The sequence below is a fragment of the Propithecus coquereli genome, unplaced genomic scaffold (assembly GCF_000956105.1).
Source record: "Propithecus coquereli isolate 6110/MARCELLA unplaced genomic scaffold, Pcoq_1.0 Scaffold34, whole genome shotgun sequence".
NCBI lineage: Eukaryota > Metazoa > Chordata > Mammalia > Primates > Indriidae > Propithecus > Propithecus coquereli.
This window is the reverse complement of record NW_012149063.1, coordinates 10,443,622-10,461,364: the sequence shown is the minus strand read 5'-3', so window position 1 is coordinate 10,461,364 and position 17,743 is coordinate 10,443,622. Positions and strand designations below refer to the sequence as shown.

Here is a 17,743-nt window from a genome sequence, read left to right as displayed (position 1 = left end):
AACTCAACAATAAAAATATAGTAAATATGTATATAAGTTTGTATATATACACATATATACATGGAGAGATTTATCAGTTCATGTAAATTTATCTATATGACATTCTATACTAATTTAGAATCTAAACTTTAAAACAAATAACCTTATTTTATAAGTACACTCCATGGCACTAGTGGCGTACGTGTCTATGCCCCATGTGCATGATGCTAATTATAAGAACTAAACATCAATAAAGGGGAGGAAGCATTTGTAATGATGTTGGGTATTGTCCAAATTCATCTTAGTAAACTTCCAGAAACATTTCACAAGCATCTAATCTTCACTTCTTAAACATATGTATTTTCTGCCTTTTCTTTTTCATGGCTTTGAAATGAAGACTCAAATGAAAGGCAAACCGCCTCATTACTCCTATTAATTTCAGACCAATGAGCTTGTCATTCTAGTAAAACTGTCACAGAGGAGAATGAAAACTATAAAAATGTTCCATGAACAGCAAGGCACATGAGTAAGTACTGAGATCAAGCATAGTAAAGTAGCTTATGTAGGTCAGCTGCCCCTTGGATCAATACTATGCAGTAAACAACATTATAGCAACTCAGAAGCCTTAAGAGTTGCTTTTTATGTTTGGCTTACTTTTGTAGATCTCTCATTTAACATGCTTTAGTTAATATTTTAACAAATTGTGTCTACTTCTCCTTTCTTGCTCTGTGTGTGTGTGTGTGTGTGTGTGTGTGTGTGTGTATGCAGGACTTGTTGGGAAGTTGTGCTCTCAATCCGAAGATGTCTGAAGGTGGCCATAGTATCTTCACAGAGAGATGTGGTGGGGCTACTTGAAACCTCTAGCAGGACAGAATCCTAACTGTGCTCTATTATCAGCAATTTTGCCAGCTAGCACATTTTCTCTTTAGTACCTCTCCAAATCTCACAAAGATGCCGCTGTCAGAAGCAGTTAGCCTATTATCTCCTGCCTCATGAATTAAGTAGTTAAACAGAGCATGTCTCACCTTGGTGTTTTTAATAAAAGAAAAATCTTTGTGATATAAGGAACTGATATTTATTGAAAGCTTTCTATGTGCCATGCACTCTTCAACATTCTAATATTGTATCCTCAAAACAGCCCCACAAAGTGGGTTTTATTTCCCCTATATTCCATTATGGAAATTAAAAATCAGAGATATTAATACATTACCTGTAGTTTCACAGTTATTATAGGGAATGTTGGGCCAAGATTTTAAAAATACCACCCAGATTTGCTTGGCTGTGAAACTAAGCAGTTGTCACTATATGACACTAAATGGTAGATACCAACCACTCACAGCAATGCCATCTGACATTTTTCTAAGAGTAACAACCCCAAAGTGACACCAACTCCAAGGGGTGATTAATCTCATCGTTCTAATTGTACAACTTGAGGAAATGAGAGACAGAAAATGTGTTCTTTGGTTATCATGGCTTAATTTCTGATAACAAAGAGTGCTTAAAATGAGAGAAGAGTGTGATAGAGTGTCCTCAGGCCAGACCTCTAAGGCAAGTCCATTAACAGGTCATGATAAACTTTAAGAACTCCTGCAACTTAGAGCCGACTTCTACCACAGGGCAAGCGCTGACAGGCTGGTTCTGCTTGCTAATTACACTCTCTCCCATTACTTTTTATGACTAAGAGACTTGTTTGATAGCCTTCAAAGATATACTGAAGCCATTAGGAGATTATTAATGTCCCAGTCCTGGGTGTTAGAGACTCTCCTGCTGGGGTCCTGTCTTTGAGTCCCACTGGTATTGACTTAGTTTCTTAATCTCCTAATTAAAAGACAACTTCAAATACTGTTGCACAGCTGGAGGCTTCAGGAGGGGCCCCAGGGGTAGACAGGCTTACCTGAGGAAAAAAAGTAAGGAATGAAGTTTATCTTTGTGAGTCAAAGTTCAGACTAACCTCTAATCAACGAAACAAAATGTCAAATACTACCGTATATAACCTGTAGATCAAAACTTGATTTTTGTTTGCAAAGCACAGAAAAGAAATATCTGTCCTAAATACTTCTTTGAGTTCCTGTCTCTGCATCTCTCTGGGTTCCATCCTCACTGGGTAATACTCAAGCTGGCAGAAGGGCAATTGACAATCATTCCTTGGCAATGAGAAAATAGACTGTGTCTATGTTGAAATTTCTATTCCCGACCTAATGATCTATTTTTAGTTAATGGTCACAGTCTTCATTAATGATCATTAATTAACATGTTGGTTCAGTCTTGAAAATGGCAAATTTGAAGTGCCTGGGGATAGCCAGAAGGAAGTCTTCAGAAAGTACTTGGATATATACACAGGGAACTCAGAACTCCAGGGGCCACTGATACAGGTGAGACAGTCATATTCATGGACATGGTTTTGGAGACAAATTATGCTCATGGAAACACACAATGTATGGGTTGGCCTCCTCCACTGTAGCCTTATTAATCACTTCCACCATGTGCCTGAGTGTTAGCTCTATTATTTACTGTACCAATATAGAAAATGCACACTTCTAAAGCTTTACTCATGGTGTAGTTTCATCTGAATTATTTTTATCTTCTTTCTCTGCCAAAGTGAACTCTTACTTACCCTCCAAAGACAGTTTAGACCAACTTCCTTTGTGAAGTGGTTCCCCAAATACCATTCTTAACCCAAACCCAACTGGCCCTTCTTTTGTCTGTTCCCATGTATAGCATATCCTTCCATCAGGGCATTTGTCACAATCCATTGTCCCTGTTGTGGGCTCTCAGAGAGTCTGGCCCTTTAGCTTCTGCCCGTACCCCTTTCTGTACAAGCAGGGGCGAGGCTGGGCTGACATCCATATACAGATGGGTTTCCATATGCTAACTCCTTTCAGCAAAAAGGAAAAAACCCTTATCATTCACCTCATGCAAGATTCATCCCACTCCCGTCCAGCACTTAGTAGAGGCCCAGCCAATGGTCATTCCTGAAAGAGTGAAATCCTCCTGGGATTTCTAGTAAAGATGTGTAAGTAAACTCTAATGTCGAGAACAGAAACGTCAACACAGGCACAGTCTAATGATTAACATTATTGTATTCAGATGTTTTGTCTTCTAATGGAGACTCTTTTTGGGGAAGTAACTCTGAAGATTGTGTTAAGGTTATTTTCACAGTTTTCTGTGTTTGAACCTTCAGCTAATCTAGGGTTTTCAGACAAATGAAGACGTTGAAGTCACTTCTCCTGGGGTATTTTATTTTGTCTTGTTTTGTTTTGTTTGTATCGATTTCCCTCCTACACGACTGCAACTTGTCAACCCTGAGGTTTATATCTACCTCACTGGCCCTCACTTCAGGGGCAGCCACATTTCAGGAATTATGTGTTTTCTATAATAGGGCAATTCTCCATTATTCCTCCACAGTCAATATATTTGAGCTCATGAAGCTCTCTTTCAAGTCATTTTGAGTCTCACATTTGGAAACAAGATACCACTAAGGAAAGAGAATCTGAACTGCAGCCCTTTGCATGAAACTCACTTAAAAACCTACATCATCCTATGCTCCTGGTTCTAACAAAATAATAAGATAAAGAATTTCTTTACAATTAGCTTGTTATTTTAGAATGAATCCTGAACTTAAGGTCTACTTTTTAGAGAGTAAAAATAAGCTATTAAGTAGTAGATTTTTACCTTTTAAAGAAATTTCACTGAAATTTAGGTGTCACTTATATTTATTTTATTTTTCTCAGACACTTATTTCAAGGATTTTTTTTTTCTGTCTGCTGGGTTTTTTTTTTCCCCTTTAAGTCAGATTTTTTTTTTTAATATCCCCACTGCAGGGGTCAAAATAGTGTTATGACTTGAATGTAAGAAGCTGTTAAACATGAACAAATAAATTGGTTTGTTTAAAAAAAAAACTCAAACTTTGGAAAGATTTGAATGATTTCTCAACTGAGCTTTAGTTTTTAAGAACAAATAAATGTTAAGAATTCTGTGCCATTTTTTCCTCTTGTGCACTGGAGTACAGTAACTGTCTTGGTAACACACATGCATACCCACCAGCACTCACATCAGACATTCACTTGTATGCAGTGACCGATAAGGGGCTTTTCCTTTTTGCTGAAAGAAGTTGGTGCATGGGTACCCATCTGTATATGGATGAACAGCTAAGCTCTCGCCCCTACCTGTACAGAGAGGGTATAGGCAAAGGCTAAAGGAGCTGTTTAATGAGGAGATTTGTGACAATGTGGGCACAGGCAATATGGCATTTGAGCCCAGAGATGAAAATTCTGCACAGAGCACGGCAGAGAGTATTCTCTCATTCCATGAAGCTTTGGCACCTTGGCATACAGTGGCCAGCTGCCCCCATCTGGCTTCTAAGCAATGGGCTTTCACAAGGAGCCTTGAAGAAAGGATAAGTCTCCCTAAAGACTGGAGGTTGAACCCGAAGGATGGACATATTTGAAACACGGACTTGCGGGGGGGGACCAAGGGCAACATACGTAACCTAAACATCTGTACCCCCATAATATGCTGAAATAAAAGAAAAAAAAAAAAGACTGGAGGTTGAGAGAGGACTCAGAGGTGTCTGCGGTATTACAATTATGTACATGGCAATTAAGAACCACTAAGTTGACATGAACTTATTTGTACCCACAATCTGGGATCAATCAAGTTATAGATGTATTTCCAAACTGCAGTGAATCTCTGTTGGTTCTGGCCCAAACTGAAATCTTAGTGTTGAATTAGTTGACCTTCGATATCTCTTGTTAGATTTTTTGGACTCAAGAAATTTGGTTACTTCAACTTTAGATATTAATTTAAGCTCCTAAAAACCCAGCAAAAAGGTGATCTATTGGAAATTATCAATCCGGATCTTTGTTGGAGGGAACAGGATCTAGAATGAAGGAGGTGGTCATCCCTTTTCCATCCTGCTCACACCCAGTGGGGGACTGTGTTCTGCACTAGCTTTCAAACTCACAAGGACTATTAACATGCTCGGCTATATCTAGGACTGGCATGGTGTGAAAATAAGGAAGGTGTGCCAAAGGGGAGTACTGAAGGATTGGGGACAGGTGGGAAAAGAACAATGTTAGGTAGGAGACTGCAGGGGACATGTTAATTACTGCTAAATATTTCAAGGGCTGTCAGATTTCCAATCTCTCTTTGCTAAGCTCTTGCCCATCCTGAAGGACCCAGCTTAAAGGTTTTGACACTTTCTGGTAAAACTGGCTCCTTCCTTGGGCCCACCTAGCCCACCATTTCTCATCTTCCTCCCCATAACTCGTCTACCCAGACCCTTCCCCAGGGTCCTGCTGCAGCTCTGCTTCCCACTCTCCGCAGCATGCACTAGGTCAGCACTTTCCAAACTGTGTGATCACAGAACACTCTAAAAATTATAGCGTGGTATAAAGTATAAAGACTGCACAGAGTGGGCTGGGCACAGTGCCTCTCACCTGTAATCCTAGCATTCTGGGAGGCCAAGGCTGGCGGATTGTTTGAGCTCAGGAGTTGGAGATCAGCTTGAGCAAGAGCAAGATTCTGTCTCTGCTAAAAAATTAGAACGAAATTAGCTGGAAAACTATAAATATACAGAAAAAATTAGCCAGGCATGGTGGCGCATGCCTGTAATCCCAGCTACTCGGGAGGCTGAGGCAGAAGGATTGGCTGAGCCCAGGAGTTTGAGGTTGCTGTGAGCTGGGCTGACGCCACGGCACTCTAGCCCAGGCAAAAGAGTGAAACTCTGTCTCAAAAAAAAAAAGACAGCACAGAGTGAACTGACAGGTTAGTTGATCCCTGAAAGAAAGGTCAGAATTCAGTCCACACCCTTTTATAAACTTAGAAATAACTTCATTAAGTTAGATTCTTGTATCTGGTACATTATTGTATTTCTTTCTACATTTTGCTTTCATTGCAGCACAACATAAAATTTCATTTCTCAAAGGTATAAAACAACGAAGAGAAAATAAAGCATAGACTTTTTGTTGTTTGGTTTTTTGTTTTAGAAAATTAAGCTTCGTCTTCTCTTTGAAGTACTCAGTCTTTTTCCTTTTCTGATTTAGGCACCACCTAAGAACTACAGGACTCAACTTTTTGTTAAAATTCCATTTTTCAGCCAGAGAGCCATAGAGAATAAGTTTATGTACTATTAATGTTTAATATGCAATATGAAATGAATAATATTATAAATGTATGCTGAATTTATCTGACACAGACTAGCAATCATTACAGATGAGATACATTAATGGTGATAAATAATCTCTATGCTTCCGACCCGTTCATGCATCTGATGATCAGTTTCTGGCATTCTCAGTATGACATGAATTCCATACAAGCACATTTTTGCATAACAATGACTATTACAGTGTATAGTGTTTTCTTACATATAATGCAGTTTATATTAAAAATTCAATAGAGTTATTATTATTGCTGTAGTATACTCATTTAACATCTCATGGAACCTGGGGTTCCCCAGAATATGGTTTGAAAAACATTACCCTAGAATATTCATATCCCTTCACATAATTTCAGTCACCACCTTCCAGGCCACTAATCAGACATCCTCCATGAAATCTTTTCTTGCTAATGCTATTGAACTGTACACAATTTTGCATCTCCACAGTTCCTGGAAGTGCTCAATGTGTACCTGTGGAAGAAAACGATGGGAAGGAGAGAGGGTGTGGGGAAACTTACTATTTCTTTCAGCATTTTTGTCAATATAATGTCTGTCATGAAAGTGATAAAAAGGAAAGTTCACAAAATCATTTAGCATAAAATTTCTTGTTCAAATCAAATATGGATATCGTTTAAATTGTCAATGTTAGGGGTCAGTAGCATTGAAACAGGCTTTTAAGTGAGGTTTTATAAGCAGGAAATGTGCTTTTGTTAAAAAATCGACTCTGAAACTACAAAAATAGATACTAAAATGCTAAAATAGCATTTATTAAAATGTTATTAAAATAATTACTACAATTACACATAGTCTAGACATGCTTTTTTCCCACATTTAGAATTTTATAAATTCTCAATTTATTTTCTGATTTCTCTTAATTTTGAAGTTTCATTTTTCCTGCTACCAAAAGATCTAGTCTTTTCAGTTAAAGGAGGGGGGCTGGGGGTGTTGTGGGATTTTATTAGGCCACAATGTTGGTGCCCTCTTGTCAGTTTTGATCATTACCTGATTATCTACTTTATGTCTGCTTGCTTTGGGACCTAAACATAACCTAGAGTTGCTCTCTGGATCACAGAGAATCTATGGTTTCTACCCATGGATTTGATTATTATACATTATAGCAGGTAAGTCATTTTGAAGTAACTACTGATAATTACCTCACTATTGTTCTGTGACTAATGTCACGTATCTCTTCTTAATGAAGGTAGATAATCCTGCTATGAGTGTAGTTCATGCCTGTTTTCAAGCAAACTTATGTTTCTCTCTTTTCTTACTTCCTGCCTTGGCTCTGACAGTTTCAAAGAAAGCGTTGAGAAATCATCATACTCCGACTGGCTGATAAACAACAGCGTGGCCGAGCTGGTGGCTTCAACAGGCCTCCCGGTGAACATCAGTGACGCCTACCAGGACCCGCGCTTTGATGCTGAGGTAAGAGGAGCCCTATGGTTGCAGTCATAGGTTCCGTTGTCCTACTGTTGACAGTTTGCTTGTTGAAGCAGAAAAGGGACATCATACAAATCGACAGCAGTCTCAAGTTTACTGACAATTCTTTCGATCCTTCCCCTGTGATCTGATTTTTTGAACTGCCTACGGTTGACTGCCAAGTATTGCATTAACATCAGTAATAGGTGAACAAACTGAAAGGCTTTGCTATGCAGAAAAATCAATTTATTGTTACAAAGGCAACACATCTGGTTAGATGTCAGGGACAATGGTCATTTCCTACCCCAGATTATAGCGCTAAATCTGATATGAGTTGCTATTATTCTGCTCTTAGCTTTGGACCATAAAAAGAGTCAAATTCTGGGGAAGCAAACAGAATCAACAAATTACACCATTGCTTTTTAAAAATTGGTCCATAAAATATATGTAAAGGAGCTGGGTGTGGTGGCTCATGCCTGTAATGCTAGCACTTTGGGAGGCCGAGGCAGGAAGATCACTTGAGGTCAAGAGCTCAAGACCAGCCTGAGCAAGAGCGAGACCCTGTCTCTACAAAAAATATAGAAAAATTAGCCCAGCCCAGTGGCACTCACCTGTAGTCCCAGCTACTCAGGAGGCTGAGGCAAGAGTGAGACAAGAGGATCACTGAGCCCAGGAGTTTGAGGTTTCAGTGAGCCATGATGATGTCACTGCACTCCAGCCTGGGTGACAGAGTGACTTTATATATATGTGTGTGTGTGTGTGTGTGTGTGTGTGCATGTGTGTATGTGTGTAAAGGTATAAAGAACACGATGCAGTATACACCTAGGTACCCACCACCAAGTTTAAGAAAAAGAACATGATCATTATTTCTGAATCTTTGTATTGATTTTCTCTAACCTCATCTCCTTCATTTCCCCCACAGAGGTACCTAGTAACCTGAATCTGAACTTATCATTCCTTTGCTTGTCTATATAGTTTCGTTGCACATGTTTGAATCCCTGCCAAATACATTGTTATATTTTGCATGTCTCTGAACATTACATAAATTGAATAATACTGTGTGTATTCTTCTGTGGCTTACTTTTTTTCTCTCAACAGTATGTTATTGGGTTGTATAAGCTTGTAATTCATTCATTTATTTTCATTGCTGCAAAATATTCCATTGTATGAATAAGCCTCACTTTGTTTATCTACTATAGTGTTAATGGACATTTGGATTCAGTATTATACTGTCACATGTATAACTGCAAGGACATTCTTGTACCTGTCTCCGAATGCTAAAATGTAAGAGTTTTTCTGGAGTCTATACCTAGAAGAATGTCATACTGGGTCATAAGCTGTAAGCATCTTTACCTTTACCAAGGAATGAAAAATTCTTGTGCAATCATTGTTCTTCTTTTCTTATGAAAAACACCGCATTTCATAAACACAATTGATATATCAAGAATACTTCTTGCTAATATAATTTAGTGAGCTTGAATATATCATATGTTTATATCTACAGTCAGATTCTTACCACATCCCTTTCTGAATAGTGATACAGCAATATTACATTTTCCTCCACATGCAGACCAGTCCAATAAGGCAGCCTGCCCTGCTGATCTATAAAAAGAACAACGTGAACTCTCAAGCAAAAAGGCAACAGTTATTTCTGTGGGATTGGGCATAAAAATTTCATGCCCTGATCTAGTAGTTAGAAGCAATGATGTCTGAAGACAGTAAACTATGGTAGGTTAAGCAGGGACTATTTCATGAAATCAATTTCTTCCTTATAATAAAATAAAGCATGAACATAGACCATCATTATTTCTTGGCCCTCCACCCAGATGCTTTCAATCTGTCATCCAGCTAATATTGGGTTTTAAATGCAAATCTGAAGACATCTTGTACCCTGATTTTAACACGTTCTCTTTGCATGGTACTGAAATTCAAAGTTATGTTGTTTCCCTTCTCATGTTGAGAGAAAAATTTTGAAAGTAATTATGTCCTACAAATGTGTGTGTATGGTGTGTGCGTGTTTGTGTGTGTGTGTGTGTGTGTGTGTGTGTGTTGTGTTATATATCACACCAGGACAAGCAAAATTGTTTATCTGCTTAGACTTCCTCTCTCTTCCAGTATATTTTGCCTCAGGGACAGATGGCAACCGTTTGTGTTAATAATGAATGTAACATACTCCAGACTGAGCCACAGGGCTCTCCAAAGAAAGAGACTAAGACTGGAACCTTCTGCCCACAAAGCCTGATGTAAGATGGTATAAATCATAAGATAAAGACAACCATTGCAGGTAATATTTTTTCATTAGTGCATTAAGTATTTTCCTCAAGACAAAAAAATGCCATGACAAAATGAAATTGCTTCATCCTTTCACCCCACCACTAAAAGTGCTTCTAGAATCATCCTAGAGACAGAGAGCACCTTTTAAAATTGTGTTGTCTTCCTGCAAAGGTGTGAGTCCTTTCTTCTTGAGTCTGATACATGGGTCCATATTTTTTCCAAGTAATCATAACTGAATAGTTAGTTATCAATGGTAGAATATTATAATAGGAAACAATTTTTAAAATCCAGGATTAATTGCTAATTGTTATCTCCACTAGGAAAGTGCTTGCTTTTTTGTTCCTTGCACTGACTTTCCTGAATAGTTCGAGTTTGGTTAACAAGAATGATTATTTGCAGAGAAGTAGCATGGGGAACCCTTTTCAAAGCATCTCCTATTTTTCCTATAGACTTTCTCAGCCTAAGTCTACATAATGATTATAAATTTGCCAGAAATGCAGTTATCCTGAGCATCAGTATCTATTAATATCCTAAATTTCTCAATGGCTCAGTGGATAATTCTGGCAACCTGAACTCTCTTTACAGAGCATGAAGAAGGACCCCAATTCATCAGAAAATGTAACACTCTGGGATAGAATGTCCCAGAATGGATTGGCCCTATAATGGGATTTTATACTATAGATACGTCAACATACATAAAATATTAGAGATTTCTTTAACTTACAGGTGAGGAAATGGAAACTTGGAGAACTGAAGTGGTTTGCCAGAGGCCACACAGCTTCCTCAAGGCAGGGCACAGAGCAGACTCTGGAACTTCTGATTCCTAATTCAAATCCCTCTCCCTGAGTGGCCTCTGATGGGAGGACCATCAACTGCTGAGGGGCTACCTGAGCAATAGAGTCACTACTTCCTCCCTCCTCTCTCCACACAGGCACATAAACTTATGGCCAGCATACCTACGTTTTTGTCCTGTCTGCTTCATTCACAAACTGAGGAGTCTTGGGCATACTACTTAGTTTGTAATATGTTAAGTCCTATATAAATACTTTGTAAACCATGCAGGGGTGATCGCCAGGTCCTCCCTTATAGGAGCCAGAAGGATGTAGACCTGGCTCTTCACAAGAGTGGCCAGGCATTCAGGGAGCAGGTTACCTAGGCACATTGGAGATGATTAAATTTCAGGGGCCGGGTGTACTGCCCAAGCCCAAGCAACCCACCAGTCCTTAAAACATACAGCTAAGAGCTGGTTGCATTTGTATATTTCAAACATAGCCCCAGTGCCTACATTTCAAATTCCTGTATCATTTAAGGCAACAGATAAACTCCAAAACTCCAAAATATGGCTTAACATAATAGGAGTTTAGTTTTTGCTCATGTTAAGCCCAAATAGGTGTTCCCAATCAGTGTCAGTGGGCTAGGGAGGTGTTCCCATTTTATGAATGAAATTGTTCAGCACCACCTTATGGATGACTTGCCCGGTGGACCATCTTGTGGATTCTTCAGATCACTAACTGCTGGTGCTGACCCAACACATCCACTTGTGTGCATTTGGAAGTTTCACCTCCAATTTGGAATAGCATGTGAAGCTTATCAATTTGGGGATTCATGACACCAGTGGCTATTTTCTATCAATAAGAGATAATTTACTCTATCATGCTTTGCGTTAGGTGTACAGTTAACGTATGTAAGTAAACTAGATTTCTAATTTCTGCATCTTTTCCACCTTATAATAATTTCTCACAAGTCCTCAGCAACTCTACCCAAAGATATGCAGCAAGAGAATTATTCTTATTTTAAAATCTCAGTTTCGAAACAATTGGTCTTCTTTTGGTAGAAGCTACAAAGGGATGTCTTTAATGTGATGTAAACCTCATGCCAGATGCTGTCAGGTGCCTGCTGAGAGGGCTATGGGGCAAGTAATCATAGTTGTCCACCTGCTGGGTGTTCTCTTTGTGATGGTCTTAAATATTTAATGGAGTTCCCTCCTTGTGGTAAACAGAGCGGACTTAGCAGACAAGCCCTAGTGATTACTTGCTTTCTGAATGCCTGTTTCAGTTGACTTTCAAAAGTGGCACCTGCTGGGCTTGATAGCATGTTGGGTTTGAGGCCAAACTCCTTGGTTTATGGGTGGAAAATTATGACAGAATGGTTATATAAGGTAGTCACAGAGCCAGAACTAAGTTTCTGAGCTTTAAATTCTACAACCCTATGAAAATCACTGTTTGTTCTGTTACAAGAGTCTACGATCCTTGAAAAGGATGTAAGAAATTGAAACTCATTATCAGGTCATTAAAAAAAAAAAGAGAAGAAAAGGACATAAGACAGAAAAGACCTACTTAATATAACTGATCATATTTACTGATAGTGACACAAGAAACTGTTATGGTCATGGGTTATCACATTAATTGGTTTTGTAGTTTTAGCATTCATTTGCTCCATGGGAAGGAGGTATCCATGTGTGTTTCTGAAGATGTTGACAGGAATACTATGTATATTAATTGTCTATTGCTGCGTAACAAATCACCACAAACGCTGCAGCTTAAGACAGCACCCAGTTATCATCTCACAGTTTCTGTAGGTTAGAGGTCTGGGCCTGGCATGGCAGGGTTCTTTCCTCAAGGCTGAGATCACGCTGCTGGCAGAGAGAATTCTCTTTTGGATCTTAGCACATTTTTCAAAGCTCATTCAGGTTGCTGGCAGAATTGAGCTCCTTGCAGTTGTAGAATGAGGCCCCGTTTTCTTACCGGCTGTTGGCCAAGGATCTCTCTCAGCCCTCAGAGATCGCCCTCAGATCCTAGCTTATGGCAACTTAATTCTTCAAAGCCAAGGGGAGAATCTCACTCTAGTTGGCTGTGACAGAAACTTACATAATGTCAAGAGTGACTTACAGAATTGCAGGAGTGATTATCTCATGACCTTTGCCATGTAACGTAGCCTAACCCGGGAAGTGACTGTCCTATCACATTCGCAGGCCCTGCCCACACTCGACGGGAGGGGCTTAGATGAGACGTGTACAAAGCTGCAGGGCAGGGGGTAGCAGCAGGTGGGAATCTTACAGGCCATCTTAGAATTCTGCCTGTCACACCCTAATAAAGACTGAAATTGAGTCCACACAAAGTGTTTCCATCCCACGATCAGTCTATATGTCTGAATATTTTAAATTATCTATAAGAAAAAAAGCAAGCTGCAGAGAAGTATGTTTAGGATGATGTGTAGAAGTATGTATAGAATAATATATATGGGTATATATACATATGTTAGATATGCACATATTTTTCTAATAGACACTTCAAACTTAACATGTCTTAAACAGAGCTCACATCTCTCCCCCGATGCCTGCTTCCCTCTCGGTTTCCCTATCTCTGTTGAGGCAACTCGATCCTTTGTGATGCTTAAGCCAAAAATTTTATAGGTATGATTCCCCTTTCTCTCACATTGAACAACTAATTCATCAGGTAGTCCAATCCCATAATTCATCCAGAATCTCACCACTTCTCACCACTCAACTGCTACCACCCACGTCCAAGCCACCATCATCTCTGGACTATTTCGTGGCCACAGTCTCTTAATCTGTCTCTCTGCTTCCACCCCTCCCCTCTATACTCTATTCTCAACACAATAGCCAGAAGCTTTTATATTTTAAGTCATATCACGGCTCTGCTCACAAACTCTTCAATGTCTTCTTATTTCACTAGAGTAAAAGCCAAACTCACAATTCTTGCAGAGGTTTATAATGCCCTATACCATCTGGCACCCTATTGTCTACCCCCAGCCCTCACTCATACTGTGCCAGTCACACTGCTGTCCCTGCTCCTAGAATATGCCACGCACACACCACCCCAGGGCCTCTGAACTGGCTACTCCCTCAACTGACATACTCTTTCCCCAATATCTGTGTGGCTCACATCCTCACCTCTTTAAGGCCATTGTTCAAATGTTACCTGGCAGTGAGGCCTGGAACCCTTGGTATTCCTTATCCCTCTAATCCTGCTCTCTTTCCCCTCCATTGTCCTAACACTTTCTAACATGTAAGTTATTTATGTGCTTTTTGTATTGTTTACCATCTGTCTTCTATCACTAAAATATAAGCTCTATGAAGCTAAGAATTTTGTTGGTTTTGTTCATTGATGTATCAGTAAGGCCTAGAACAATGTTTAGTATGTAATAGGCATTATTGTTGAATATTGTTCAATGTTGTTAAATATATTATCTATGTGTTATTTATGAATGTACCATATATTGTTATATATATTATATACACTAAAGCTTTTGATTTTATTTTTTGCTTTAAATTTTTTCATGTGTTCATATATTATTTTTGTGATCATGAAAAATTGTAAAGATATTTAAAAATTTTAGACCCTTTATATCTTATGTGAAATCATATTTTATCAGGTTATTGTACACCCTCCGAAAATTAGAAACAATTATTCAAAACCAGGATTGAAATAATGCGAGACCTAGGTAAAGCAAGTTGCCTTGCTGTAGTTTTAGGGAATTCAAATGGATTATTTTCTATTACCTTTGCCAATGTAGAGTGTTACTTGGGTTTTATTTCAACTAGAAGCTTTGTCTGAGATTGTTCCAACAGCATGTACATAAACTGCATTTGCAGATGACCTGCCAATGTATCAGGTGACTTCCTGGAATGCATGTTCTATTTACAAATACCTTCACCGTAAAACAATTATTCTGGCCTTGCTTTCACCTGGCATTGTGCTTCTGGAATTTAACTTCCTATAGTTAGCTGCACTTTAGTACATTATCTGTGGAGCTTTCTGCCCTTCTTTCTATACTAGATTCAAAGGACACATTAAAAAAAATACACTAATGCAAAACAAGCCATTATTTAGTCGATCTAAAGTGTTACATTCTGATGTTTAATTTAGTATTTCCTTCCATTTGTATAGTTATGGAGAGAATTTTCATAGCCATCACATGTAGGATTTGTTTTCTGCCTGCAATAGGAATGAACAATTGGACCCAATGTTTACATAGAAAAATTTCGTTCAGCAAAAGGAATGTCAGAAAATAACTAGAAAGTAAGACAGGCCTCTTTGCATGGATGGATTTGGTGGTCCACATATTCGTCGCAAATTCAGGAGTGGTGGGAAGCCCACCAGCATCTAAGGTCTTCTCTGCCATGGATGCCCAATGCCCAGAGTTGCACAGTTAGCACTAAGGTGTCATGACCTGAAGTCTGGCTCTTCAGTCCCATGCAGTTCTTCCGTGTAAAGTTCTTTCTGGGATTTTTCTTAAAGCCTGTTACAAACAACTCAATAGCACTTACACTTGTCCTGTAGCACTTAAGGATAATGGGGCTCCAGGCTCTGAGACTCTCTGATGCAGTGCAGTAAAGCCCATTTCGCCTGCCAGATCTTCATGGTGAGCACTCCTGCAATCCCACTCGGTGGACACCAAGCGCTAGTCTGGCAGGACAGGTCATTTCCTATTCTCTGTAACACCTTCTGGTCTATAAGTTACGCTTCTGTGACAAAGGGAAATGTGCAAAATTGAAGTCATCAGGAGATAAAGCTCTGTGGATGAGCTGAAGCGCATTTGCTACTGGCAATCTTCTCTCAGTAGCTTATGCTTAGTGCAAACCAGTTTGAGAGCCTTTCCTGAGAGCGGGTTTGGTAGGGAAGATTGGATAGTGGCCATAAGAACTGCAGATGACCAGGAGGGGGAGGGAAGGGCTCTCTGCTTCTACCCTTCCCCTCTATATTCTATTCTCAACACAGTAGGGAGGGGGAATTACTGAGACTTGAACCATAGTGGGGCAGCTGTGAGCAGTGAAAGCAAATGTGAGTCCCATGGCTCTAAGAATCCAACAGACGTTGCTGCGTAGGCAGTGGAGACAGTGCCTCCATTCTAAGCACAAAGGCCAGTTATTTTTTGTCAGGAATTTCAGGGCTCATGTATAGGCAGTGTTCTAGAAGCTGTTAGGATGGATCCTACGTGCAGGTAAAGTAGGCAAAAATGAACTTCCTTTCTATTGTTATTTCAGGGAAATCAGAAACTGACTTGGAACACTGGCTCCTTCAGCTTGTCCTAGTACTAGAATTTATCACCAGTAGATTAGCCTTTGGGGATAAAGTATTGCTGTAGAGTATTATTAAAGTGTACATATCTTTCTAGAGAAAAGAAACACACTGCACATTAGTTAATAGCATTACATTATTATCATTTATTGAACATTTCTTTTGACTGCCTTTGAGAGGCCTGAAAATATGATGCGTATGTTTCGATGGCTCCAAGAGCTACACCATCTTTAATTAGCTCCATTAACGGGAAAGGCCCCCTAAGGGCAGAAACTAGGTGCAGTTTTTAAGTAAATATATCTTTAATTGGAAAGAACAAGACACTCCCAGATAATATATTTATTTTAACTACAGCCTCCTAGAAATGCTGCTTTGCCTCACGTGTTCTAACTTTCGAGACCCTACTGGCATGAATTTTAAACCAAGGGTGATTGAGCAGGGACCCTACAGAATAATGGGACAGATATCTTTTGGCAGATATTCCTTTCAATATCGGTAATATTTATATTTTTAAAGCACTTTACAAATTTTGAAACCCTTTCACACACACACTCTCATAATATAACCTGGAAAAAGAAAAGACGCCAAAATCTGGAGATAACCAGTGTCACCTTTTTGTTGTGCAGGAGACAAATGTCAATGATCAACTTGAGACATCGAGAGTTTGGGGGACATTGTGGGGGTCGTGCAGGTGATGGGCATTTTTGAGCTTCATTGACTGATTCTATCTGGAGAGTTGGAGTGATCTGATGAACAGGATGATTCTTTCCTTCATACTTTCTTATTCCTCTTTCTCCCTGTTTGGGATTCATTCTTCAGACATCCTGTGCTTCCTTCATCTCCCTTCTCCTTCTCCTTCATTCCCTGCGAGGATGAAATGAGCTCCCTGGCCTTGCCATTTCATATGCTCATATAAACCCACCTGGACCAGTGCAACTTTCCAGAAACAATAGGTACTGCTGCAAACAGGAAATTAGGGAATTGCCTTAATGATATTAAAAATAAAAAAATTCACTCTCATCACACTCTGCCATCTTTCCTTGTTCTCCTCTCCACTTTGTCAGACTCATCAAGCATGCTGATCATCACCAGCCCTTCTTCCCTGTTCTCTTAGCTGCTTAGAGCTAGCCTCGCCTCCTTCCCTCAGCCTCAGAAGGAACAATTTACAGACACTCTCAATGTTCTCCGGTGCCTCACCTCTCCTCCCGCACTCAGCCCACACAAGGCTCTAGCTTTAGGTTGAGGCAGCTCTGCTTTCTCAGTGTGACCTTCCTCTCCTCCAGCGTGAACCCCTTGCTTTTATTCCTGATCCCATCCCTTCTTCCCTCTGCCATCTGTGCCTTCAATTGTCCTACTATGTTGCTAAATTCAATAACCTATTATCTGTCCTTATCCTATTTAGAAAATGACTTCTTTCCTTGTGGACGAATAATTTGTGTTCATTATCTAAAATTTAGAAAATAGGAAAAATAATTTTAACACTACCATAGGCAAATGATTCAAAGGGGACTATGATAGTTATAATTTTTCCAGAATTTTTCAATGTATATGGTATGCATTTGTACACCCACACTATTATCACTTAACATATTAAACATTTTCCTATCAGTAGATATTCTTCTGTAGCATGATTTTAATTAGATGCATAATACTCTGTTGTATGGATGTGCTATGATTTACTTAACCCCTGTAGTTGAATATTCATGTTATTTCTAATATACCACTGTGATCAATAATGCTATGATTCACACTTTTATATGCAAACTTTTGTCATAGCTTTAATAATTGCCATGGGATAAATTCCTAGACACAAAATTGATAAGTCAAAGGGTATTTGTACTTTTCAGGCTCTGGATACACATCAGTAGACCTA

The 17,743-nt window shown here is 39.3% G+C and overlaps 1 protein-coding gene across 1 annotated transcript in view; it reads left to right on the top strand.

Moving 5' to 3' along the window:
• Nucleotides 1-17,743, top strand: part of PDE11A (phosphodiesterase 11A) — a 369,842-nt gene that overhangs the window by 178,297 nt on the left and 173,802 nt on the right. Inside the window, exon 6 of the mRNA XM_012650811.1 lies at nucleotides 7,429-7,561. Within this exon, the coding sequence (XP_012506265.1) occupies nucleotides 7,429-7,561 (133 nt within the window). The remainder of the gene's footprint in view (nucleotides 1-7,428; nucleotides 7,562-17,743) is intronic.